Source organism: Pelecanus crispus, chromosome 8, assembly GCF_030463565.1.
Source record: "Pelecanus crispus isolate bPelCri1 chromosome 8, bPelCri1.pri, whole genome shotgun sequence".
NCBI classification, from domain to species: Eukaryota; Metazoa; Chordata; class Aves; order Pelecaniformes; family Pelecanidae; genus Pelecanus; species Pelecanus crispus.
Genome location: NC_134650.1, coordinates 37,501,640 through 37,528,758, shown reverse-complemented (window position 1 = coordinate 37,528,758; position 27,119 = coordinate 37,501,640). Strand labels below are relative to the sequence as shown.

The 27,119-nt window shown below is 45.6% G+C and overlaps 1 protein-coding gene across 1 annotated transcript in view; it reads right to left on the bottom strand.

Moving 5' to 3' along the window:
* Positions 1-15,492, bottom strand: part of KCTD15 (potassium channel tetramerization domain containing 15) — a 38,535-nt gene extending 23,043 nt beyond the window's left edge. Inside the window, exons 1-2 of the mRNA XM_075715726.1 lie at positions 15,475-15,492; positions 13,848-14,023 (exon numbers count right to left, since the gene is read on the bottom strand). Coding sequence (XP_075571841.1) covers positions 13,848-14,023; positions 15,475-15,492 — 194 coding nt within the window. The remainder of the gene's footprint in view (positions 1-13,847; positions 14,024-15,474) is intronic.
* Between the last annotated feature and the right edge of the window lie 11,627 nt (positions 15,493-27,119).

Below are 27,119 nucleotides of genomic sequence, written 5' to 3'. Positions count from 1 at the left end.
GAGTGAGAAGGGCAGAGTCTGGCTGACTTGCGTATTTTTAATAAAAGTAACCAAATAATATTACAATATAATACGAACCCTCAAAACACAGAACTTGTTAGCAGTAGGAGCTAAATATTATCCTCTCAGTGAAATATGCCAAGTCCAGGTACAGAAGTTCATACATTGCAGGTAGTACCTATCTATTTGGGAATTCCTCTCTTCATTTTAAATTGTGGACTTAAATTTGAAGTTACAGCAACATGTTAGCTCTATTTTCAGTACTGTCATTTTTTTCCAGTATAAAGTTCGGGTTACTTTTGCTCTTCCTGTGTCTTTATGCCATTCTAACTGAACTTGTGTCTAAATAGTTGGTGAAGATTAAAAATAGTAATACAAATTTATGTTGCTAAAAGTATCCTATTTTTATTACGCCATTGTCGCTGCTGCTCTGATTTGAGCCCTGCGAGGGTTCTTTGCCTTTCGTGTTTTCTCAACAGAGAATTTACACTAAATTTTGGCCATGAAAATCAATGCAGGAACAAAAAATTCTTTAATTGAAAACAAACTCCTAAACTAGCATCTTAGTTTCCCAAAGCATTCCCTAGTTTCCCAAAGGTCCCAATCCTGCAAGAACTGCATTTCGGTTCAAACTCTGTGGGAGTTGCGGGCACTCAACAGAATTAAGTTGTTAATACATGAGAAGATGCACAATTAAAATAAAACATTCCTGCCTATACAAGCCTTTTCTTGCTATTCCTTTAACCATCCCTTCCCCCGAAATCAAGGTGCTATGAGGGCCCTGATGAGAACAGGGCTGCACCAAATGCCAGCTCTCTTGCTCCTCACCTACTTGCTGTAACTTCAAGTGGGAGCTAACTCAGTATTTTTACTAAGATTTTTCAAATCTGACTAGATTTGGACATTACTTCCATTAACACCACCCTTGTACAACTGGGCATGCTGGGAGGTTGGAAAACATGCAGATACTAGTTTTATTTTAATATAAATGGGCTAAATCCTCGCTCATTGAAGTCAAGAGTGAAACTCCCATTGGGACTCGGTGAAGGCAGGGAAAATTTCAAATGTAACTCATTTACCTTTCAGGGCGCAAGTCTGGCCCTCCGCATCCTTTGCATGTGTGGGTGCTGTGAAACCAGCACGTTTCAGTACACAGCAGGAGAAAGAGGGACGGATGCTCAAGGGCTGCACAACCCTTACACAATAAAGCGTAAATGGTGACAGCTAACACATGCACCTTGGTACCTGCCGCTCGTGCAAACAGCTAGAATATTTAATCTGCTCGAGCCATAGCCCTCTACTTCTGACCCCAGGCATGGGAAAGCTGAGCAGCTTTTTCCTATGATTCTTTTATTTATTTCCAAATCCACAGGAAAAAGTTCTCAGGCATGGGCTGCCCGGGACTCTGCAGCACTGCACTGTCTGGGATGAGCAGGAACACCGGGCTACCCTCAGTGCCCACACCTGCCTCCACTGCATCGGGACATCCACTGCTGTGAACAGGAATGATACCAGCCTCTCTGGGTAGGGATAAATTAGCTTTCTGCTTAAAAGAAACTGCCCACGCTGCTTGGGCAGTTGGCTGGTATGCCAATTCGCTGATAAAGCTCTTCTGTTGCTGAGAATAATATGGAAAAAAATGGCTTATCATACAATCTTCCTCTATTTGTTTTTCCTGCAGCCCATCCTCCTGTCCTCCAGTGAGTAAACTACACCAATTTTGCCCAGTCCCAGAATGTAACACTGCTGCAATTATACTACTGTACACTTCCAGCACAGCTCACACCACCGCTTGCTCTGGCACGAAGACACTGCGGGGAGTTACAAGCAGACCGTAACTGGTTATAATTCTCTACAAGCATGTATGTCATTGGGAAGTTGCATCCAGTTCTCTCTACCCGTATTTTTGTTATCGCACTTAAAATGATGAATGAATGATGCTGCTGTTTATTCTTACATTTGATTAACCTGTACCCAACATATTTTTCCTGGCTGTTCAGTTAAAGAAACTGAATACATCAAGACTGATCTGTTAAAAAGCTATTTTGAAGGGAAAACAAGCACCAAAGCCCATATATCCACACCAAGCAGGAAGACTTGTGTAATAGTATTTGCCAGTGAGCCCAAGCCATTGGCAGATGAAAGGCAGAAGCGAATAGGAATTTCCAGTAGATTTTTTTCGTTACTGCAGCCGGAGAGCACAGACAGAGGAAGCGACCCACCGACATGACCACTGGGAAGAGCCCAGCTCCTCGGCCACATTCATGAAAAAAGGGGGAGTCCCTGTCTATGGGCTACAGAGAGGGAACCTGCATCTGGGTAGGAAACAGCAATACACCTGCTGCACAGGGGGCACTTGCCCTACAGAATTAAGCTTGGCAAAAACTTTAACATAATAAGAAAACCATTAACTATTGGATTCTGATGAGATACTGAAAGCTGAACCTGGCTTTTTTATGTGACTGCAAGAAATTCATTCTTAAATACAATACTACGGTCATGGGTTTGATTGTGGTCCCAGTGAAGTCAAGGCCAAAACATCCTTTGATTTAATTGAAAGCAGAAGCAGGTCCCCGCTTTAACCCTCGCATCTGCAAACAGAATATAAGTGGATGTGAACAGAAGAGGAAATATGTTTGGAACTAGTTACAAATCCATTCGCCATTTTTTTTTTTCCCCTCTGTAAGATTAAAACGTGGTCACTGAATTTTCTTCCTCATGCAACAGCAGTGTTAAGTACTACTGGCCCAGATTCAGCCCTCATTCCCTTCCAGACAACCCCAACACAAGCAGAGGACCCAGTTTCTCTGTTGTCATCTACTGGCTCCCATGGAGTTCCACTAGCCAAATCTGTCTGTGAAACTGTATGCAAGTTTTGCAACGGCAGAATTTAGGCAGCGGTCTCCTGGAAGGCACACCACATTCCCAAAATGCCAAAGCTGCAGCCTTTGGTGTAAATCGCACTCGTACAACTTGTTGGCGTAACACAGTATGACACCAAAGAGGTTAAAAAGAGTCCCTGGTTTTCACTGTCTGCTTTCTCAAGAGACAGAGATTTGCTGCTGCAAAAGCATCTACCAGATCTAAATGGATTACCTGCAGCACTGGTAGCATCTGCACTCCATTAGGAGAGAGGCGTAACGGGAGCCTGCCCTTTGCACTGGGATTCCTTCAGTGTTTCAGCTTTACGGTGCAAATCTGTTTCCAACGCTTGCCAACTGATCCCTTCTGAGTCTGACCAAGAGTAACGGTGCAAATGCTGCGTAATAGCTTCCCAGCATCCACATGCAGGACTCCTTTCAGGTTTTGCCTTATGTGGTCCTCAGCAGACAAAAAAGCAGCAATTTTAGCCTTTGAATGCATACCATACTGCAGTAGAGTGAAATCAGCACAGTACAGGTGAACACCAGAATACCTCTGCTCAGCCTGTCCTGGTGCCCAGCTCTGACAGGCAGGCAGTCGTCACAGTGACTGCATCAATAAGGAATACAATCGTGCACGTATGCAAATATATAAAAAAATTTAAGTACATGCTAATCACAGCAGATGAGGTGAAGGAGTAGGCAGTTTGGTGGACAGAGCCCAGAGATATGAGTTTGTAACTCTGGAGTTTAATTCCAGCTCTGCAGCTTCTCCCAGCTATCAAACTGGGTTAGGAGAGCCACCAACCTGGTGCAACTCTGTATCAATGGAATTATACCAGGGATGAGAGTGATTGACAGTACTTACCTATTTCAGTCACCAGATTACGCATTTAATGTCAGTACAGCACAGGGGAGCAAGCTGATGTGCTACAAGGACCAGGTATACTCATCAGTTTCTTACATTCAATGTAACAGAGAAACTTGGCAGAGTCAATGGTGTGGCTAGCAGCAGCATGGAGCACAACCCGTGTCAGCTACAGCCCGGCATCTTCCACACCATCTTGTTACCCTGTGCTCCAGAGATCTAGCCTCCCTTACGCTTTCACATATGAATCCTGTGTTTGCATGCCTGGATATTTCTTCTATTTAAATATGCACTTTGTTCTTAAAGATTCTATTGACTCATGAATAGATTAATTCTGATTTCAGTTATACAGGTACAGATTTGGAGTAACTCCTTCAAAGCCAGAGGAGTCATGTCTTTGGGAAGGCTGTCTGACCAGGAAAGGTATGCACACGCACCCGGAAGTGCACGATGCTTTGTCTTCATTTGTTGGTTTTACACCTTCAGATGTTTTTGAGACCAAGTACTGTGGATACCCAGCAGAAGCATCTTACTACAATGCTGAGGTTCTCCTAACTCCTCTTCACACATCACATCACATGTATACACACATGTATACACATATACATCCCTGGTGTAACTCCACAGAGGTCAACAGGGTTACACTAGGCATTATTTTGGCCAGATTTATTATTAGGGCAGTTTTCTGAAAGAACAGCGTTTATTTTGTTTCCATTTAAGCTTACGGTAAAACTCTCACTGACTTCACTGGAAGGGATATTTGGTCCAATGTACTAATATCCAAAGCACCTCCATTTATTTCAGTGAAAGTAGGCAAGGAATTAATAAGGTCCAACATATTTTTAAATCTTAGCTTTCATAAATGATCACAAGCATGTAGGTCACAATATATACACAGAACGACACCTACGACAACCACCAGTGGGAACATTAAAATAATTAAGTTAGGCCTAGAGACAAATTCATTTCATAACATGTTCCTTTCAAAACAGATACCCCCTTGCTTCATAATCTAGGGAGTCTGTTTTATAAAATTCCTAAGTAGTTCATGAAATATCCGCCTAAGCAGACCAGGGCTACTTGCCATTGCAGGGTCTTTATAAATCAAAAGTTTATAAATCAAAGGACAAACACCAGTGACGTGTATTCAAAGACCAAATATGAAGAGGTTAACGCCTCATCTGCTTCACTGGTACGGTGGTTAGCTGTGACCTCAGGACACGATTTCCAGTACAAAGCTACCAAATCCACATCTCTATATAACTCCTCTCCATGTGATGAGGGAGCTGGATGCACAGCACATGACGCAGCAATCAGTAAAGGAGATTCCCCTTTGCTTTAAGTGTAAAGCTGCTACACCTGCGAACCTGAGCACAGATGCATCACTTTACACCATGCTCATCGGCAGGAAACAGCCTCCACCAGCAGCACATAAAAGGAGGAGACAGGCTGCTTCTGCAGTATCCTATGGGAGTGGTTTCTCAAAATAGGCTGCTAATGCTTTTCATGTTGCTGCCCTGAAAAGGACTGCTGAAAAATACTGAAATTATGCTGCTGGCACTGAAGTGCCCTGTCAGGTGAGCAGTAAGCAAAAGTAGCAATGAAAGAAATAGCGAAGTACTTGACCAACTAACTTCAGAAACTGCTATAGAGTGCTAAACAAACAAAAAAAGTTGTTGAATTTTTGGTCTCCTTGTCTGATGGCTTCTATTTGTGAGTTTTAATAAATCAGACTACTTTTCAACCTGTTGTAAGCAGGAAGGGTGGGAATTACTAATATGCTAACTATAACTCTGCTATAGTCATGTTATCATGGCAGAAGAAGAAAGGGAAGAGCAGAAAAGTAGGTAAGGTCAGCTGGGTTTTGCACTGAAGGTACCGGAGGTACTGTTCAACATTCATCTTCTGGACTCCTCTTGGAGGTCGTAAGAGACATCCCTCCTGACCACAGCCAGCCTGCACAAGCTACACAGAGATGCCTGTTTTTCCTTTTGACTAGCCAAGCCGAATAAGCTAGTGTCTGGATAGGCATGTGCAATTTTCTCAGATTCAGGGTTTTTTTGAACAGCCTGTGCCAGGCATAGCACCACAACCACAATTTTATTTCTGTAAATCAGATGAGTGTTGATTTGCTATCTTCTCCTCTCCGTGACTAGCTTGGTCTCCCCTTCCTAGATGCCGTAATTATGCCTAGAACTCCACACAGCCCAGGCTGTAAATGTATACAGAGAAACAATAATTTCTGAAAAAGTATTCATCAGAGACTAGCTAGGCAGTACTTTCTTGTACGTTTCATCAAATATTCCAAGTAAACACACAAATAATTCATTCATCGACAAGGCTTAATCTCAGCACCCAATTACAGTAAGATTTGTACTCCCAAAGGGTAAACTCTGCTTTCTTCTCCAGAGCCTGTGGGCAGTCCCCAGGCAGCGGCTGTGCTGGGCAAGGCAGCGGTTATGAAGTCCGGCACGGAGTAAACACCTTTATCGCAGCAGACAGCTCAGCTCTGTTGTGGCTCCCTACATGCCAGTTAGTAGGAGATCCTGGAGAGGCAGACACAGACAGGTCTGAAGAATCAGTTTCCATATAAATTTCTTCCCTCCTGTCTCCCCAAGTCACTGGAGTGAAGGGTCAGGGTTACAGGGACTATTCTCCTTTACCACCGACGCTACCACTCCAGCTGTGCAACAGCAGCCCTGGATAACGTGGGGAAATCTGCTATCATGGTGTGCTTCCATGGGCTCCCCCAGACCCTGAATCCAGGACTTTTTCCCATTAGTGAAAGCTAGAGATGGGGGGTATCCAACATCATTGTTCCCAGCTGTAATTACATCCCCGTTACAGAGTATTTCTATTTTCCACAGAGGCCAAGCCGTGCGCCCCTCCTCTGGCGCAAGTCATGCCCTGGTGCTCACAGACCTGGGACGGGTGCGACTCCCGCCGCAGCAGCTCTGGCCACCCTGTCTGCTAGAGCAAACAGTTCCTCGCCTCCCCGCACCGTGCTCTGCCCGGGAGCTGCGCTGGATGCGTCCCAGCAGCGACGCACGTCTGCCCATAGGAACGAACGCTTCACACCTTTCCCAGAACTTATCAAAGCGCTGCATGGACTTGTGTGACCTCAGCCGCGCAGGACCCGTGCAAAACAGCGATACTTGGCTTTGCAGATGGGGAAAGACTGGTTCATTTTGCACTATCTTCATTTGGCAGCCTGGCAATGAGAGTTGCTTCGCTTGCTCCAGCTCCCGCTCTAGTAAATGCAACATCCGCAGGCAGACGGGGGGGAGACAGAAGATGGGAAAGGGGAAAGGTCCTTTTTAAGGGTTTTTTCCTTAAGGGTTCTGCTGGTCAAAATTCCCTTGGAAACCAAAGAGAGATTTGCCCAGTCAACAACCAAGTAAGAAAAACTCAAAAGACTTATCTCTAAATTGCAGGTGCACGAAATGAAATAAAAAATGATTTTAATCTCCATGAAAATTCTTACGCTAATTCAGAAAAGGCACTGCATATAACCAAAACCTCTGGTTTTCGTCTCCTTTACTTGTTCTCATCTGCAGCATACACCTGACCGCCTTCAACAACGGCAGAGCCCTGGGGAGCCCTGGCAGGCTCACCCCTCTCTGCAGAGCTGCCACGCTGGCGTGCAGTGTCGTTACCTGTGCACAGTGCTCATGCACTGTGCCCATAACCTGCATCTCTGAGCATTTGTAACGTGCAGGAAAAGCACTTGCTTCTGCCTCTTCAGGTGTTTTGCCTTAAAGTCTGTGTACGGTTTAAGTTCACAATACCTATTAAAATTAATGAGCCCTGTGTTGCAGCTCACATGCAGGTGCATTTTGTAGTGCTTTGCCTGAACGTGGGCTGCTGGCTCCAACTCAGAAACTCTTTGCCTTTTGGGTAATATACAACAGTTCATAGCCTGCGAGTGTCAGAGCCTGGTTTCACCCCACAAACAGGGCGCTCAACAACTGACCTTGGTGGGAAGAGTGGTACCTTATGAAGGGTGAAATGTGCCATGGCAGCATGCTTGCCTATGTCCTTCACTGTGCTTAAAACAGAGTCATTTAGTGCGTGTGCAGGGATGAGAGAGGGACCGAAAGGGACAAGACGCTATACAGATGCTGAGTGGGTGAGCAGCATGGAATGGCAGCAGCATGGAGAGGTTTGGGAGACACCTCAGTCAGGATGAACGCTACGGATGCCGCAGTGGTGCGGGACTGCTGCAGCGGGAGGCTGTGCTGGCCCAGGAGAGCTGACGCCGCTTCTGCTCCACACCAGGATCCTGCCCTCGACTGTGCCGTGCTTTTGCAGCCACCATCAATCTCTGGTTATGAACAAATCTGGTCCTCACTCCACTTAATCTGTCCGGAGTACAGGCCTTGTTTAAGGACTGATTTACACCCTAACTGCCAGCATGGGGTAAGCGACAAAATTTGCTAATTGGACATTCTTTTCAGGCAACATCAATAATACACAGATCTGATGGGAAATTAGCAAATAAGTTATTGTAAGAGGGATACTGCATTGATCCTACATGAACAGGAGATGTACTCAGGTATGCTAAGTCTAGAGAATTATATATCCTAAATGTATCCAAATTAAGAATTTCCCTGCTCCCTCCCAAGAAGTGCAGAGCAGGACCCAGTACGGAGCCCTTAGTATAAAGGATGATGTGGAAAATCTGTCTTGTAGATCTCGGTAGCAGGTGTGTTTGAGCTTAAGAAACCACTGTATCTGGCTGTATGGGGCCAGCAATCATGTTCTGTCAGGCTGCCAGGGACAACAGAGGGGTCCCAAAACTTGGAGAAGAGCATTCCCCTGAACTCAGTCCAGCTTGGTGTGGCTGCGGAAAACGGTGGGGAAAGCAGAAGGTCTCAGGTGACAGTGCTGAGCTCCAGCAGCCAGGGAGATGGAAGTGCTGGAGGAAAAGGTAGGGGAATTAAAAACCACAGATACCCACAGAGTAGCTAGAATCAGAAGGTCATGCTTAGTAGGAGAGCTTGTCTGAGGGTGGGTCTGTAAAAGAATGACAGTTTGTTTTGACAAGAAACATTCAGAGGAGAAGACACGTGCTTTACGGGACTCCTTTGCAAATCACCAGAAAAGTCCATGGGTTCAGAGGAGAGTGAGGCAGGGATATGCCTGGAAAACTCTACTATGTCTTGTTTCTGAAACAGTTAATAAAGCCTGTGCTGGTTTTCTTTGGCGGACAGAGCCTCCAGAGAAGGGGGTGGTAAAGCTCAGGTGCCCCAAAAGCCGAGATCAGGATGTGCACTATGTCAGCACTGGCTCAGCATACTTTGGGCCGCAGGAGCAAAAAGCTCCGTTTTCCTGAGGAGGGAAGGCCGGGAGCGGAGAGGTCCCAAACACGGTGCGCTACACACTGTCAGGGGGAGGCTCCCTGGGGTCTGTGCACCCACACCATTCCCACCTAGATTTCACTGCTTCAATTAAAATTATTCCTACTCACTTTTATCACCACTAATGCCATGGAAAGCATGAGCTTTTATAGACACATTTCGAACAGAAGAACGTACTTATCTTTAATAGAGGGTTATATAACAAATACTAATTAACCAAGAATGTAAGGTAAACATATTTACCTTTTATAGCAGAACAACTCACAAAGAGTTCACAGCAAGTCTCTGAGCTAAACACACTATTCAGGTCTGCGAAAAGGACAGGCTTCTGATGAAAAATCTTGTTTTGCCTTCTAACAGAAATTGAAAGTGATATCAACATTTCCAGTGAAATCGAGAAGCTGGGGCTTGCTGTGCTATACAGGGATTTGGAAACTTCTACTTCTTTTCCACTTGAAGTCAATAAGACGTCTGCCACTGAGTTCAGTGGGAGTAAGACTGGAGGATCTGGCATCATCTTCGGGTATTCCTGACTGCACATTAGGAGCTTGGATTTTTGGTGTGGGGCTGTTTTTTAAATGTAAGAATTTTCTCACTCCCTTGGATAAATACAATTTGCAACTCACTTTATAGATGTGCTAGAGCTTTTGCAGCCTTTACAATCTGTCATATAAATCCATATTCAAGTGTCAATGTGTGAAGGGGCTGCTTTAGAGGTCCTCTGGGTGAAAACATGAATGGAATTTCTAGAGGAAATGCTCTCAAAGATGAATAATTTGTCTACTTAGCCAATTACTTTAGAAATAAGATGTTGATGGTAAGAGTCACTAGACTGAATTCAACAGGGTTTTTTTCTTTCTACCTGTAACTCAGAACTACCAGAGCTGGGAGTTTTGGTGGGAGAACTTGCAGAAAATAAACTATTGAAATTGAGCCTCAGATCCAGGTAAGACAACATCAGCCTCCTTGTACCTCTAAAGCTTGTTAACTTTAATGGCAATTTTGGGTATGCACAGAAAGCAGCCTCACATAGCTATAGGAAGAGGGATTAATACTATTATTTCTGAGACAATTTTTGTGACCACCATCATTGTCCTGTTGTTGATCACAATTTCTTTTGTATGTTTCTCATTTTCCTTGCCTTTCACCCTCTGAAAGGCCAACTTTCTTTCTTGTATGGTGTTTCATTCAAAAAGCCAACTGGAAAGGTGTGTAAGAGTACTGCATAAGGTGAGCGTGAGTGGTTTAGAAACCATCTTTGATAATGGCTGTTTAACCCTCTTCTTTATCACACCAGTTGTGCGCTGCTCAGGTTTGCTCCTTTTTAGATGAGAGAATTTATGTAGCCCATAAAAATTTACTGGAAAGAGGGCGTCTACCCCCTTTAATGCCTAATCTGGCACCCCTTACTTATGCAAATTTAATCAACGGACAAATGCTCTTCTCACAGCAGCTGCACTAATACAAACAACATCAAAGACTTTGTGTCAAAGTTGCTCTGAAACAACTCTGGGATGACTGAAATGCAAGATTCGGCCTCTTGACTTCACATCACCAGCCATTCACTCATGTGAGTAAGACTTGCAGAATCGGGTCCTTCATCTCCCTGAACTAGTGCCAACCACGTAACCTGGGAACAGCCAAGCAGAGCCAGCCGAGTGGGCTGAGCACAGTCAATCCTAACAAATTACAATAAGAAATGTATCACGCTGCCTGCTGTCAGGTGTAATTTGTATCATACCAGAGGGGTGACTGGAGAGCAGGTATAGGCAGGAACTGGTCATACCTATACTTGCTCCTGCTGGGCCTCTGGCAAGCTGCTGGGAGCTCTTTCCTCCCTCCCACTGAAGTCAACATGAACTGAGTTTCATCAGGACCTAACAGGATTGCGCCCCCTCAAAATACTACGGAAGGATAAACACGATTTGATGATGTAGTTTTTTCTGTCTTCCATTAGCGTGTAATGCGTCTGTGTACGTATACCCCGATCGTATTTATACACATGCTCACAATCCGTATGTGTCCTTAAACAAACCTGTACATTATATACTACAAGCTAAAAGCCTACTTAGGATTTTGGAGCACAGAGAAAGAAATAGATAGATAGATAGATAGATAGATAGATAGATAGAAAAACAGATAGACAGGAAGTTTATTCCCACAGCTTTCAATTTTATTGAAAGCAAACTATTTTATGTGACTGGAGCTAAGACTTAGCAAAGCATTTCAGCATATGCTTCTATCTTTTGCTGAAATACAACCTACAAATTTGCTCGATTTCTTAGATTTGAAGCTTTTAAACTCAAGCTCAAACCAAGAGTTTAATACGCTGTCCAAAATAACCCAGCAAGCTCTGCGTGCAGATGAGTATGGCCATGCCTCTAGATGCGGCCATGCACGTTATCTCTGAGCGTGAGCTAACAGTGTTCTGGCATTATTTCCAGATGTCTTACTCGGAAAAGCTACCTCCCTCCTGCACCTGTGAGAGACCCGGGATTCCTCTCCCAGCCAGACCACTGCGAAGACAGCCTGTGCCTTATGGAAGATACACACCAGGGCAGCAAAGCACCATCAGGAGCTCCAACCATCCCCGCTGAAAGAACTGCAAGCACTTTGCCTTAACCAGCAATGAGAGCAGGCCAGACTCAATGGGGGGTAACCAACCAAGTCTACTATGCAGCACTGCAGAAAAACAAATTCAAAAAAACTTTAAAAAAGGAAAAAATAATAAATTAAGGTGTACCCTTCATCCAGTTTCACAATGTATGTAGCAGTATGTCCTACTTGGGATGCTGGTGAAGGGTTACCTTTTGCTATAAAAATATATGTGATTTACAGGTCTCATCCTATAAGCTCTTACTCCAGTGAGAACTGAAGTTTGAGCAGCTGAAAAAGCATTCAAGCCTTATGAGATAACACAGCAATACAGATCAAAGACAGTACACAGCAAAACGTCAGGCAGCACATGAGCTCTGGTCAGTCACAGTTTTGTACTTTCAGTTTAAACAAAGTACGAAATCTGAAGAAATACACTTTTGTTATTTATCAAACAGGAAAAAAAAAGGGTTTGGATCAGTACTCAATTTTCTTTAAATGAAATCTGTCAATTTATGTATATTCTCCCAAAGCTTCCATAACTGAAGCTTTTATTAAGTAAGTCTGATATGGGGCGTATTTTAAAAACAGTGTCAGCGGCGATATTTTAAAATGTGGAAACAGATGTGCTACTCTATTACAACTGCTGAATATTCTCTATATTTTTTATACTATGAAGCATTTGTCTGCTTCTCTGTTATAAATCTCTCTCCACTGAACAGACTTCTTCTCTACGATTAAAGTAGTACCACACAGACATCATTAAACAGACACTGTCCAGAAAAATCATATTGTTTTGGCCTGACCATAAAATACAGGTATTTTAAATAATTGTTTCTTTTCCATAGAGAATTTCAGCAGCTCCCTTTCCTTGGAATGAAATCAGAGCCATATGCTTTATGACATCAGAGGCATTTCAAGGTGCCTCCATAAATGTCATTTATTGCTTGGGAACCTGCCAAATCTGTGCAAAAATCCCTAGTTCTTTTAAAGGAAAAATCTTCACATGAAACTAGAGTTTTACACTGGTGGTCATACCAAAAAAATAAATCTATTCCTTATGGAAATACTGGCCATGCAGGTAGCAAAACCTCTGGCAACAAAACCTGCTGACCTGGCCTCTGGTTTGCCTTTGAGACAACGGTGCCTCCTTTAACCAGGCTGCTGGGCACCCTGACACTGCACATCCACACCTTCTCCTGGTTACGTATCAGGCGCTTACCCTACTGAAAAATAAGCAGTCTGAGTGACAAAAAGCTGAATCGGTTTAGTGATCGTAACTGTAAATCAAAATCAGGTATGTCTTAACATACTGCTCCAATGACCGCGCATTAACCCTTAACACAGCAGCCCCTTCCGCGCTACCATCACAGGTAGCATCTGTGACAGCATCTGTCACCTGATGCTGCCCAGGATCCCCATCCTTCACGGAGCCCGGTACCCCGCAGCACTGGGAGCCGGGCGAGCCCTAAAGAGACTCTATGGCATATACACAAATGTACTCCCGTGCCACATCTACTCATAATTTGGCATATCTGGAGTCTATTCCACAATCATACTGGCCAGATCTAAATAAATCTTGCCAGACATGTCACCAACCTCTCCAGCGCCAATCAGCTACCTTTAAGCGTGCAAAGATTCAATCCGATCTGCAGCTGCGAGCAGACAGCGCAGGTCAGCCGGCCACTGCCCAAAGGAAATGACTGCAGACACTGAGGCACACAGCTACCACTGAGGTTAGGGTGCTGGCTGGCCGACAGATGCATCCAGTACTCCCAGCGTAACAGAGCTGTTCTGTTTTCTTAAGGAAGAAAAAAAGGATTTTTTTTTTTCCCTAAATCTGAAGGAAAGAAGTTGCTTGGTACAGTCGGAAATAATCTAGGGCAGCACACCAACAGGTGCTTCAAATGTATCGGCAGAGTGCAGAAGACATTGAGAGAGAAAATGAATAGACTCTCTAAATAATACATAAATTTTACAGGCTTTTTTTTTTTTTCTGTAGAACCCCAGTGAAGTTCCTGTATAAATCGGAAACTGAATTATTCATAACTGGTGAATATATAATAAATTGTATTTCACATTGAAATATTCCTCACAGGTACATGCCTCTTTCCATGCAATGAACAGAAACGGGCGGTGAGCCTGGAAACACCAGGGTCTTACCTGGAGTCTGGGTACTTTGTCAAGGTAGCCAGGCTGCTGGTGTACATGTGTCCTCCTACATCGATGTGCACGGGAGCATTTGACTTGGTGAGTTGAGCTGGGAGAGGAATTCCTTGAGCAGCCAGAGGAGAAACCGGGGACCGTGTTAGAGACAGACGGGACATGCTTCTTCCCTCCTGCACAGGGAAGGCAAAAAAGAACAGTTTCTCTTAAATGTAGCAGTGTGTTACCTTTCTTTCCAGTGTGATCACAGATCTAATCAGATCATTTTTGCATCTGCCTGATCACATATTCAGCTAACAAATTATTGCCACCACTGTAATTAAGTGTATTTGCATCATTTTCTTCAAAGTACCAGAGGGGAAGAGAAAGATGCTTATTAGCAATAAGAAATCAAGAAAAAAAATTTTCAAGGTGTCAGCCTCAAGGGGCATAAAACAAACTGCAAAATTCTAATTAAAGGTCGCGGGCTTATGTGTTAGATGTGAAATATCCCCTGACAAACGAATAACCAATTTGTGAATTGGGATTCAGGGGTTTTTGCAAGTTTGTCTCAGTAACGAGACACCTCTAAATTAGTGACTTCCTCAGTACCTAAGGCATTTAGTTTATACATGTAGTAAATTTCATATCAAACTAAGATCAATTTTCTGGTTTATTTTCAGTAATTGTGAAATAAATGGATAATTTTCAGTTAAGCCTTAATATTAGACATAAAGAACTCATAAGCTTTCAAACTGAAAGCAATTAATACCTGGAAGCAGTGAAAACAGGAAGATATATAAACTGACCCACGCTTTCATGACAAGACGCGATAGAAATTACCGTACAATATGGCATATGAAACTACAAATTCAACAATCCACCTAATGATTAGTGCCCTAAAAATATTTGAAAATTAGTGAAATTTCTGAATTGAGTCCAAAAATCTTCAGCTGACGTACAAAGCAGAAAACACTGAAATGTCTTAAAAATGAACAGGACAAGCATAGCAAAAGAAAATTCCTCAATTCTCTTCTGTAAGAAAAGCACAGCTTATTCTGCATGAAACGTGTGTCTCAAAGCTGATTTCAGTTAAATCGGTATAGACGGCAAACATGTCAAATGGAAAAAAAACCCTTTTATAAAAGTTTAAGAACATGTCCATCTATTCTCCCCCTTATGGGTAAAGCAACATATGCAAAACATTATAGTTGAAGACATTTCTGAATATAATCTAATTTTCTTGGTATTTTGTTCTGCAAGCATGCTACCAAGCATCCAGGCTCTTCCTTACATCCAACAAGCACTTTACATGCAGCATTGCAAAGTGAATTCCCATTTCTCCCACATTACTTTGACAATGTTTCTTAGAAATCTAAAGCTGGTCTTGCCTTTCTCTTAGCAGTATTTTGCACAAGATGCCTGGCTACGCCACTCGATGAACATACAATTAGCAACATTCTTTGTAAAAAAAAAAAAAAACAAAAAAACAAAAAACCCAAAACTGAGCTATATAGAAAGGGATTGAAAAAATCTTAATACATCTGGTCAGCTTCACAAAGTCATCACAACATCTCCATTTACTGTATTTCATCTTGGTTAGCTCCTAAGCATTTCCTGCATCTATAGCACAGAAATACATCACCCCATTATGAATCCACATCCTTTTCTCTTCGGAGGCTGGACGGACATCTGCACTGAACACGAAGCAAATACCAACTCTGTCCTAGGACTTCTGTGTCAGCCGATGCAAAATTGGGCATTAACATTTTTACTACAGCACCACCTTCAAGGAGTGATTGAATCCTTTCATGACTGAAAACGTTGCTTTCTTGTTTCCCACAAGAGCCCGTTGTGGGCAATCTTCAGTAAATATGTCATACAGCATAAATAAAAGAACTAACTTTTAAAAACAACTTAGTATGTAAGTACCTACAAGTATTTTAGCGACAAGTTTACTGATCTGTGGGTGCCTCATCTGCCTGCCAACACAAAGATTTTTTTTTTCTTACCAAAGAGCACTGTAAACTCATGTTCACTCTCTACTCCTTCACTTAAATGAAAGGGTCAGAAGATCCAGGCTGAATGTCAACCCTGTCTTTGTTCAGACCCTAACTATTACCACTAATGATAAAGGTACAGACCTCGCACAGTACAGAGCTGCCTTAGAAATAAATCTCACGCAGTTTCACAACACAAGTGCCTAATTAGGGCTCATCTGCACCCCTTGTTACCATTTCCAAATGAAATCAAAGGACTTCCAGTCCTCTGCAAACGCGTCTTACATTTAACCATTTGTCTTGAAATACAGACTTCAATTTTAAAATATGCACAGATAGCTAAAGATCAAGTGATCTGAATCTATTTGTGCATATTTAAACACTGCTGCTATCTTAGGATTTTGTTTAATGTTAGTATACCAGTAAATTCCTTGATCTGTAAAGAGTCTGAGATTCTCAGTGAGGCCATACTCACACAGTAGATATTTAATTTATACTATTCACTGGGGGGACCTTTTGAACAATCCTCTGCTTTTGGCATCTCTCAGCTAGAGCACGTGTTGAAAAAACACTTAATTATAGAAAATCACTGGAAAGCTAAAATAGTTCTCAAACTTTTATGGCTTTTCATACTTACTGAGGGTGCCACTGGCTTTTGGGGGGAGGGGAGGAGAAGGGGAATTAAAACACAGGCTTTTCCCCTGGTTGGAGAGGATTCATATTAAAAAAACGAATCCTACATTTTTATTAAAGTTGTGGAATTCCATCCTTTTCATATGAGCAAATTATCAAGCGGTATAATTGTTAAGCACTACATAAAGGGCACTGAAAATGCTTCTATTGCTCAAAAAAAAAAAAAACACCACCAACCAACCCACCCTATTTCTTAAGGTACCGTAACCCTATTTTTAATGACTCCTTCCTCTTCTTAATGTAAAATGCAGCTAAAATTCATCACACTGAGTAATGTACTTATTTTATGCACAAAGCAAAATCCTAAATGTATTTATCCAGCAAAAGTCTTTATGCACATATTTTCTAATACTGATGTGAAAATTAAAACCTTAAGGGTAAATATCGCAGAAACACTAACAAACTTCATTTATTAAACCATGTAAAATAATCCTTGCTCTTTAGTTGCCTACAACAGGATGCAGCATCCCAACTAGTGGCACAGGCAATAACCCTGCTCTAATAAGTAACACAGGAACCTGCTGAAGGCAAAATCAATAGAGCCTGGTTCCCAAATTATCTGAATATTTAGTTTTTCAAACATTACACACCAAGATCTTTCAGAGCCAGCTTATCTTTTTCTGCCTTTCTAAGCTAACTGCATAAGTACTGCTTGTAAAAACTATTTGCCCATGCAAAGTGAAATAATCACAATGCCATGCTCATTTACACACAAAATGATTTTGTGTCCCATTGTGCTCACAGTTGTTCAGCTCTCTAGGGGTGATTAAACTAGCTATGCTGCTACAGCTTGAGATGATTTCACTGAATCGTTTCTCCATGAAGTTGCTTCTTTGCTAAGCTGTTATTTTAACCATAAAAGGTAAACAGAAGGCAGTTGTAAGAGCTCCATTCAGCTCCGTGCCCAGGGCTATAACCCTAGGGCAGAGAATGCTGAAAGACTGCAGAATTTTCCAGGGTGTTGCCTTTCTTGCTCTAAAGCCTTCAGGAATACTGTTCATTTAATACACACTCTAGATGATACATTTCAGATCCTACCAAAAGAAAGACTTCAAAAGTGTAAGAACTTTTGGGCGGATGAAGCTTTCCCACCTCTGCACATAGCTCGGGGCCATGGTAACCAATACTGCTGTTGATGTTGGGAAAATACAGTAGAAATAAACTGCACAGAGCAGAGCAGACAGATAGGGACAAGGGAGGTGAAAGGTTGCAGGAAAGAAACAGGCAGCAGTCTGGAAGGGATAACGAGAAAAAAGGGAAAAGAATGAAAAAGGAGGCGGCTCTGAAGGAGGGACAAAGTTAAATCAAGGAGCAGGCACTTAAAAGACTACAGATGGGAAGCAAGGCTAATTAAGGATGTAAAAGCGCTTTGTTTCTAAAGTTTATTGTTGCCAGGATAAAAATTAATTGAAACTAATGCTGTTATTCACTCGTGCAGTTTAATTCCTTCATGCACATTTAAGACGTGAAATGAAAACGCCAGGTTTAAGGACCTGCCATGAAGCAGCTCGCTCTCCCGGGGAGCCGGGGCGAGGGCAGGTCGGGGCGGCAGCCCGGCCGAGCGGGGTCCAGCCGGCTGCAGCCCCCCGCCTCGGCTCGGCTGCAGCCCCCCGGCTCGGCTGCGGGCCCCCGGCTCGGCTGCGGGCCCCCCGGCTCCGCTGCAGCCCCCCGGCTCGGCTGCGGGCCCCCGGCTCGGCTGCGGGCCCCCCGGCTCGGCTGCGCTCAGCTGCGGCCCCCCGGCTAGGCTGCGGGCCCCCCGGCTCGGCTCGGCTGCAGCCCCCCGGCTAGGCTGCGGGCCCCCCGGCTAGGCTGCGGGCCCCCCGGCTCGGCTCGGCTGCAGCCCCCCGGCTGCGGCCCCCCGACTCGGCTGAGGGCCCCCGGCTCGGCTGCAGCCCCCGGCTCCGCTGCAGCCCCCCGGTTCGGCTGCGGGCCCCCGGCTCGGCTGCCGCCCCCCGGCTCGGCTGCAGCCCCCCGGCTCGGCTGTGACCGGAGCAGCACCCGCAGCTGCTCCCCGGCTGGACCCTCGGCTGCATTCGGGGGGAAGCCGCCCTCCCTCCCCAGAGACCTTTATTTCTTCACCAGCAGCTCCAGGAGAGCACGAGGGGTAAAACCACCCAGGGCAGCCCCCCGAGCGCCCCATCCCCAGCACTCCGGGGCAGTAACCGGCTGCAGAAGTTACCCCGGCGCTCCCGTGACTTCACGGCAACGCCTGCATTTCCCCCGCCTGCGTTTAGCGCAGCCAGAGGGGCACAACTACAGACTTGGCAATTACCTTTGTCTCTGTAAACAGGGACGGCGACCGCTCGGGTCTGCCTCCAGAGCCACTGCGAGACAACTGCTTACGCCGGGAACCCAGCCTAAAGACAAAGCAGGGAAGGGGGGACTGCAACCCTCGGGCCCGACGGCTCCAAAATGAAAAGTCCGCAAACACTTGCACACACCTCCACGCTGCTTCCCTGAGCACCGGCCCGAGTGACAGAGGAGATCGTGCCCAAAACTTTTACAGGGGCGGGAGGGGAGCTCCCTCTGGAGCGCTGGTTACCGAAAAAAATAAGAACAACAACAAAAAAAAAGGCTTTCTCCTTCCCCCCCCCCCCCCACCCCCCCCGCAACCCGCCTATCTCTGGCCGTCTCCGGTCTATTTAATGCGAGTTTCACGTCACCCAAATGCCTTTCGCTGCTGATGGTCAGGGAAATCACCAGCGAGCAACGCACCCGGTCACTCAACTTCTGCCTTTTTCTTTTGAACACACTCTATGCCCAAAGGTAAAATTCAACCCCCCCCAAAAAAAAAAAAAAAAAAAAAAAGGCACAACATGGCGTCCTTTACTTATTCCCACATAACAAGAAAGGAGATGTCTTAGATGAATGCAAGGGGGGGAAAAAAAAAAAAAGCCAACCCCGAATCCCCGATCCTGTACATTTTCCGTGCAGCCAATGGTGGTGAGCATTAGCCAGGCTAATGTATTAATTTTGCAGAAGTGTGCCACATCGCATGCAGGAGCAGAAATGCAAACTATAGCCTAGAGTGGTTTGAAGTCTACCCCAAACCGAGCCTTCCACTCTCACTGGCGCCAGAGTTTCATTCACAGCCCGCCCGTGTTTTCCATACGCGGCGCTCCCCATTGTCGCCCGCCTTCCCTTTGTGCCGAGCCGCCCCGCCGCCAGCCCCCGCGCCCCGGCCCGCGCACCCCGCCCGCCCGCCCGCCCGCCCGACCCCCGCGGCGCGGCCGCGGCCCCGCGCGTACCATGCGAGAGCGCGGAGCGGGCCGCGCTGCCTCCGCCGCGCTGGGGCTCGGCCGTCTTCAGAGCCGGGGCCGCGGCGGCAGCGCGGGCACCCCGGGCCGCGGGGCTCCGCCGGCGCTGCCCATGCTGGAGCGGAGCAAAACAAAACATACACACACACACACACACACACACACACGCACACACGCGCGCACACACACACACGCGCGCGGGCGGGCGCGCGCGCGCGCGCACACGCGCACACACACGCGCGCAGCGCTAGCAAAGCGGGGCGGCTGCAAACGGGTCCTGTAGCTTTAAAAAAAACACCCCTCCGCCGCTTCTCCTCCGGAGCCGAGAGCCGAGTTAGTTTGAAGAAGAGGCACTTTCCAAAAAAAAAAAAAAAAAGAAAAAAAAGAAAAAAAGAAAAAAAAAAAAAAAGGAGTGGGGGGAGAGCGCGAGAGAAGGCGCGAGCGTGCCGCGCGGCGCGGTGCAGCGCGATGCAATGCGATGCGATGCGATGCAAAGCAAAGCAAAGCAAAGCAACGCAACGCAACGCAACGCAACGCAAAGCGCGGCGCGGCGCGCAGGGCGCGCTCCGGCCCCGGCCCCGGCCCCGGCACGGGCGGCCGCGGAGCCGCCGCCGCCGCTGTCCTTACCTTGAGCTCAGAGGAGATCTGCGAGCCCCGCTTTGGGTTTGTGTGCGGATGGGCTCAGCTTTTTGCTTTTATTACTATCTTTGCTCCGCAGATCCTGCTGTGATTATTATTATTTTTAAAGCTTCTCTCTCTCTCCCCCCCCCCTCTGTTTTTGCTGCTTCTTTTTCTATTTATTTTGTGTCTGTGTGTCTGTGGATGTGTGTGTGTGTGAGAGGGGGGGAAAAAAGCCTTTAAATGAAACTGCCGAGGCTGTTATGAGAAGAAAGGCAATAATCCCGTCTCTAAATAACAGAGGGAAGGGAGAAGAGGAGGAAAAAAAGCGAATTCTTGCTCAGGGCTTTGCAAACGCCTGCAGGGCAGAGGATTAGGCTACAATTAGCTCAGCCCTTTGCTCTCGCCCTAGCTAATTTTGCGATGAAAATTGGATATTTTTCCCTCCTTTTGGTGAAGGTCTCCAGATTTACCCCCCCACACCACCACCACCCCCACCCGCCCCCCCCCCAGAATAAAATAAAATACAACCCTTGAAAATGAAATAAGGCTGGGAAGGCGGCCGGCGCCCCAGCCCGCGCCCCCGGCGCCGCCGCCCGCAGAGCCCCTCCGCACGGCGCGGCCGGGGTCGGGGCGGGAGCCCCGCGGAGCCCCGCGCAGCCCGGCCCGGCCCCGCCGGGGGATAACGGTGCGGTGCCGGGGAGGATCAGGCCGCTGTCACGTCCTTCAACACTTACTGAAAAGAAGGAGGAAAAAAGGGGGGGGGGGAAGGGGGGAAAAAAAGCTGATTTTAATCATTGTCATTTGGTCTGATGTAATATTTCCCCAGGCATTTTCAACTAGGCATAAATTTTCAGCTCCCAAATAAGTAACACAGGGCACGTTTCTCACATCTCTTGACTCCTCTGTTACAATTAGGGTAGCACCCACTCTGCACTTGTTGATAAACTAGATCAAGTTCAAAAATAAATAATAAAAAAAATAGCCCCGACCCCCCCCCCCCTCCCCCGCAGCACCCAGCGCCGCCGGCGTGCGGACGGGGGGTCTCGCAGGCGGGGGCTGGGGGGGCTGCAATTATTCCCATCCATCCATCCATCCTGCCTCCCCCTCCCTTTCACCCTTTGCTAATGTCTCGCATTGTAAACGCCAAATTTCCTGTAGGCCATTAAAACCAAATGACGTCTATCGACATGCATTGTGCTATTGCGGAGCGCCCTGGCAGCCCGCCCCCGGCCAAAAGCGCCATTTCAATTAGAGCGCGCGGCGCGATGGCGCGAGGCTCCGCGGGCGGCTCCGCGGGCGCGCAGCGCGCCCGGGGGGCGGGGGCGGCAGGGAACACCCCCCCCCCCCCAAAAAAAAAAAAGGGTGGTGAGAAAAAAAGCCGTCCCTCAGCTTTCAGCCGAAGATGCGGGTCTGCCGATGCCTGCAAGCCCCCGCGGGGCACGCGTGTCCCCCCCCCCCGCGCCGGTCCCCGCGGAAGAAGTTTGGCGGGGGTTGCGGGTCCGCTCCGCGCCTCAGCGCGCCGCAGCCGGCGGGCGGCCCCGCGGGGCGGCCCCGGCGCTTGGCCGCCGCCTGCGCCCCGCGTTCGGGGGGGGGGCACCCGCCGCCGCCGCCTACCGCGCCCGCGGAGGGGCGCCCCGCGCGCCGGCGGCCGGCGAGCCGCGGGCCCCGGCCGGGCTGCAGCGCCCCCTAGCCGCCGAGCGCGGCCGCGCAGGGGGTTACGCAACGCCGCGCGGCGGCCGGAAAGGTCAGGCCGCCGGCGCGCGGGAGGGGGCCGCGCTCCGCTCCGCGCCCGCGCTCCCCGCCGCGCCGCGGGGCCCGGGCCGCCCCGCCGGGAGGGCGGGCAGGGCCCCCTAAAACTGAGGTGTTTTGGTTTTTTTTAAAGTTCTCTTCCGTGGTAGGAAAAAACAGAAACTTTTCTCCTAAGGGTAGCTTTTTTTTTTTTTTTTTTTTTGAGTACAAACTACAGGAGAAGAGGGAAATTTTCTCATTAAAGTTACATCCCTGCAGTTAGTTCAATTACTTGATATATGCAGAAGATGTTGTAAATTTAAAGATTTAAATAGCTTACAAAGATGCCGGAGGCTCCATCAGTTAATTTCCTTAATTTATGGATTTTTAGCTGAGCTTCTGAAATGAAAAGGAGAATGAGAACTAGGTCAGCAGAGAGATTTGCATCCGGAACAGACTAAAATTTGTTTTCCTTGACCATCCCATCGGCCCAGGTGCGCTCCTTGGCGGGGGTCACTCTCCCACCTGTGACCTCCGGGCCGGGACTCTCTGCCGCCGAGAGCGCGGCACAAAGGGGTGCATTTAATTCTCACATAACCGCCGAAGACGAGCGTGTCCCCAGACAGCCGCTCACCCCATCACTGGACAAGGCTGTAGCCTAAGCAGCCTCATTTCCCCAGCGCTCTGGTCAACAAGTGGATACGGGGAGGACGAGCTCCGCTGAGACTCAGTGACCTGTCAGGCAGCCCGAGTTTCGCTCAGCTTTTCTGCAGGGGTGCAGGCGGGCTGTTTGGGATGACTTGGCATCATAATTTTTACTTCCTCTGTGAATTACTAACTGCTAAATGCAAAATAAATATGAGAATCTCGAACAGCCATCAGAGCATCGTAAAAATAGGATGCTTCTGCACTGAGGCACAGCAAAGAGGAAGGAGAAGATCTAAAAATACTGCACTGAACAAAAAGTAGAAATTGTTTTCTGACTCATCCCAACACATCTGTGACAGGTACCATTTAATTGTGCTGCACGGAAATGGGATGCATGGCTAATAAAGATTTGGTTTGTTTGTTTGTTTGTAGATCAAAGCAAAGACACAGTAGCACTTGGGATGAAAAAGGCACGCGCATGGTACGTAACTTGTGCGGGATTGCTTTTACGGTATCTAAGAAAAGGACAATGTACTTGAGAGCTTTGAGTTTTTTCTTGCCGGTATTAATGTTGAGGGTAATAAAGGTACGCGTTACAGCTCTATATGCACTCACTCATTTCTTTCTTCTCACTCAAGTGTGTGAATGCCTTTCAGTTGTTGTGTTTCAATATGTATGAATATATACATATGAATTAATGCTTAAAAGATTGATACAAACTAAACAGTTTTAGGAAGCAACATGGCAATATGATTAGTATTGGTGTTTGTGATTTAACATTTCTTTTCCCAGTAGATGAAGTTTCTAAGATTTGCAAGGTACGTGTCAAGGACGGGTATATAAATGGATTTTTATTTATTCACAACTCCAAGACTAATTGCTTCTCTTTGCCTGAAGGCCAAGAGATTGGTTTTAATATGACACTTCAAAAGTATTCATAGAACTACAGAGATACTAAGTGTCATTGTTTGAGAGAAATCTCACTATGCTACTTGTGACCCTGAAAATAAAATCTTCCACTGTATTTTGAATCCTAATGTTGTTTTTCAGAGTTTCACTTAAAGCTCCACTATTAAGAAGTGTACAAAAGAAAATATTAAATAGTATGTAGTGAACAAAAAAGAAGAAATACTCTTAGAACTGAACATAACTTATTTTCTCAACAACTCTATTATCCTCCCTATAAAGCAATACAAGATTTGTAACAGAAGATTCCTGAGCTCGGTTTCAGGATATTATAATTAAAAGTGATAAGTTGAAACTTACCATAGGTGTTTTAAAAGTTCTCGGCCAAATGCCCAGCATGTGCTTATTAAGATACTGAATACTTCAAAATAAATACTTTGGAATTTTTTTCTTACCAGCAGTTCTTTGTATTCTGTCCAGATGCTTAGAAACAGAATTAGACAGAACCTTTCTGCAACCTGTTTTTTTAATCTAATTAGTCCATAGTTCGCTTCCATTTTTTTCAATAAACAGGTTAAAAATTTATTGACACTCTTAAGACAGAGTGAAAGAGTAGCCCATAAAGAACCCCAGCTCATTTTTCTCCATTTTTTTGTATTTTCCAAAAATAACAAATTGTATATATTTTACAGGACAGAAAATGACTACATTGTCAAAAAAATGCAGATTTGAAGGAATATAAATTTCCTATAAATTTCCTTTCCAAATATATTTTGAAATTGTCAGATTTGAAATTTATTGACTGTGTGAAAGAAAGGATCATGAATTGAAAAATAACATCAACCTCTTCTACACCATGCTGTATGAGTAACAACAACTTCCAGTCGGTATCGTTCTTGAAGGCCCTGTATGAATTTATGCTGGTAGGCCTCATCCTGTCTTAGACCTTACTCTTTTCCTTATGTTACGTGTCTTATCTTGAGGTTTGAGCCCGACTTCAGGACTTAGGTTACATATCTTAACCTGAGGCTTGATCCCGGCTTCCTGGCGATGATATCAATATTCCCACTGACTACAAAGAGTGCAGGAAGAAATCCATGGACTGCCTGACCCTCCTCTCTAAGACACACCATGCTCCACTGGGCATTTTGAGACAAAGCAATAAATAAGAGAGAAAATGGATCATCAGATAAATGAGAATTAGGGGTTTGTTCCTTTAAAACAAAGGAATCAATGTCTATTTGTAGATTAATACCCTTCCCAGTCACAGTTAAGACACCACTGTAGTCTAGATGGACTTTTATTTGGGGAGAGAAGATTTGAGTAAGAAATTGGTACTTCAGAAGTAGTCGTCAGACTCCGGTGCACCTTCAGTCAGCAAAGCCTATGTGACTTTGTTGCCTTCAGCGAGGTGTCGTGGATGTGACTGCGTTCAGCCCTGTCTCCTAGACCGCAAAGGCACCGGGGAGAAACACATCTGAATGCAGAGAGTAGGCAGCTGTGGATCCTGTGACTAGCACCATCGCTTCCGTCGCTGGAAATGGGAGAGAAGCAGAAGGTGTGGAAGGCTGATGTTACACATGTGTTGAGCCACTGGGAAGGTTTGTTCTTGTGAGAAACCTGAAGATATTAAGCACCTTGAAACCCCAACACTCGCTACAGTCAGCTGACATTTAAGGAAAAACAAAGAGGAAAAATTAAGGACATCTCCCAGTCGAAGCAAGTTTTCAAGCCAGTTGCAGTGCCAATCATTCTGGAACAGGAACTTGACCCAGGGTTTGCTAATTGAGTCAAATAATTGTTTGTCATTTGTAGGCAGATAAGGGGTTTCCTGGGAGCAGTAAGCATGACCATGCAAAGAACAAAATCTCATCATTAGGAAACCAACCAAGTCTTGTCACTCTTTTCCCTTGAATGCTCTTCTATTCTTTTCAAGAAACAGCTTGCTGCTGAGTGAGTTTACAAACCATTGCTTTATTGACTAAATACAGATGGACTGTTTTTAAAACTATCCATTATCCAGCGCCTAACTCATGACAACAGCGTGATTCAAAGAAAGAATCTACACTGGAAGGCTGGAAGGCCAAGATGAAATAGCTTGTGAGAAAATACAGTACAGGGAAGGCTTGCCTGTCTCTTCTGCTTCCAACTGTTAGAAGCCAAAAATAGTTTCCAAAATGAAATTTACTTAATTGAGATGTCCCGTGTTAGTGTTCAGCACGGTGTTTCTCGGTTTTATACATTGCAATTTTGTTGTGTGCTCCCACTCCTCTTCTTAAGCGATTACAATACTGGGGAATATTTTTAACCTGTTTAAGCAACGTGCGTGGCATTAGTTTTTAGCTACTTATTAAATAAAGCTTATCCATATTATATATGTCATGGAGAGGAAAAAACATTTTTATGGCTGAGTGTAATCCATTCATTGGTTTATTAGCGACACAGAGTACTCTGAAGAATGTCACAAATCCACATGGTGTCCCTGAGAGCTTGATTTTTGCATATGGATCGCTGACTTAGCTGAACGATGTATAAAATCGTGTGTAGCCAGGCAGCTCCCAACTGAATACACTTCTAAGGGAGGTTGTATGCATTGCTTCTGCCAGCAAAGGTCTGGAATATGTTAAACTGCAAAAATATCACTTAACAGAATACAGAGAACGAAGAAAAGAGCCATAATGGCTCTTTTGTATCAAATTATGTCCTGTTTGTAGGATCTTTGGGCACAGGCACATTTAGAATCATAGGTGAATTGCTGCTTGTTTACGTAGCAGCATTTCAGCTTGCTTTTTCTTTGGCAAATAACAGACTGAGGGGTCTGGATCATGCATGGCTGGGACAGAACCTGAGAGGGCAGCAGCTCAATAAAGCATCATGACAATGACATGAAAATGGAAGAAAAAGAAAACGGAGCTAATTCTTTCAGATACGGAGGCCCTCTGTGATTCCGGAAAGGGCCAGGGTAGTCAAAGAACGACCAGGGAAAGTCTAATGTCAGTGGCAGGGAAGGGAATATTCTCAACCGCTCCACTTTCAGATCCGCTCCAAACGAAAGGCGGGACAAGCTGTTGTGACCCCCAGACAACAGGCTGAGCAGATAGACGAATTCTCCTGGGGGGCAAGGGAATGGCTTCTTGGCTGCTAAACAGAACCTGAATTTAACAGCCCGTGAAGATGGAATTAAGCACACTCTTATGTTGCAAAATACCTAAATAATAGGAAAAAACCACAACTGGAAGGCGGAAACTAAAAACTTAATTTGAGTTTGTGATATTAGTTTGTTGGATGAAATGAATAGTCAATTGGAGTTTGTGGGACTGCGACTAACTTGCGGACTGAGACACACCACAGAACAAAACTCCTTACTGCTAACAGTATAAAAAGGGAGCAATAACAGTGTTGCGGTCTAGGATTTCTGCATCCCAACCCCGCGGTGG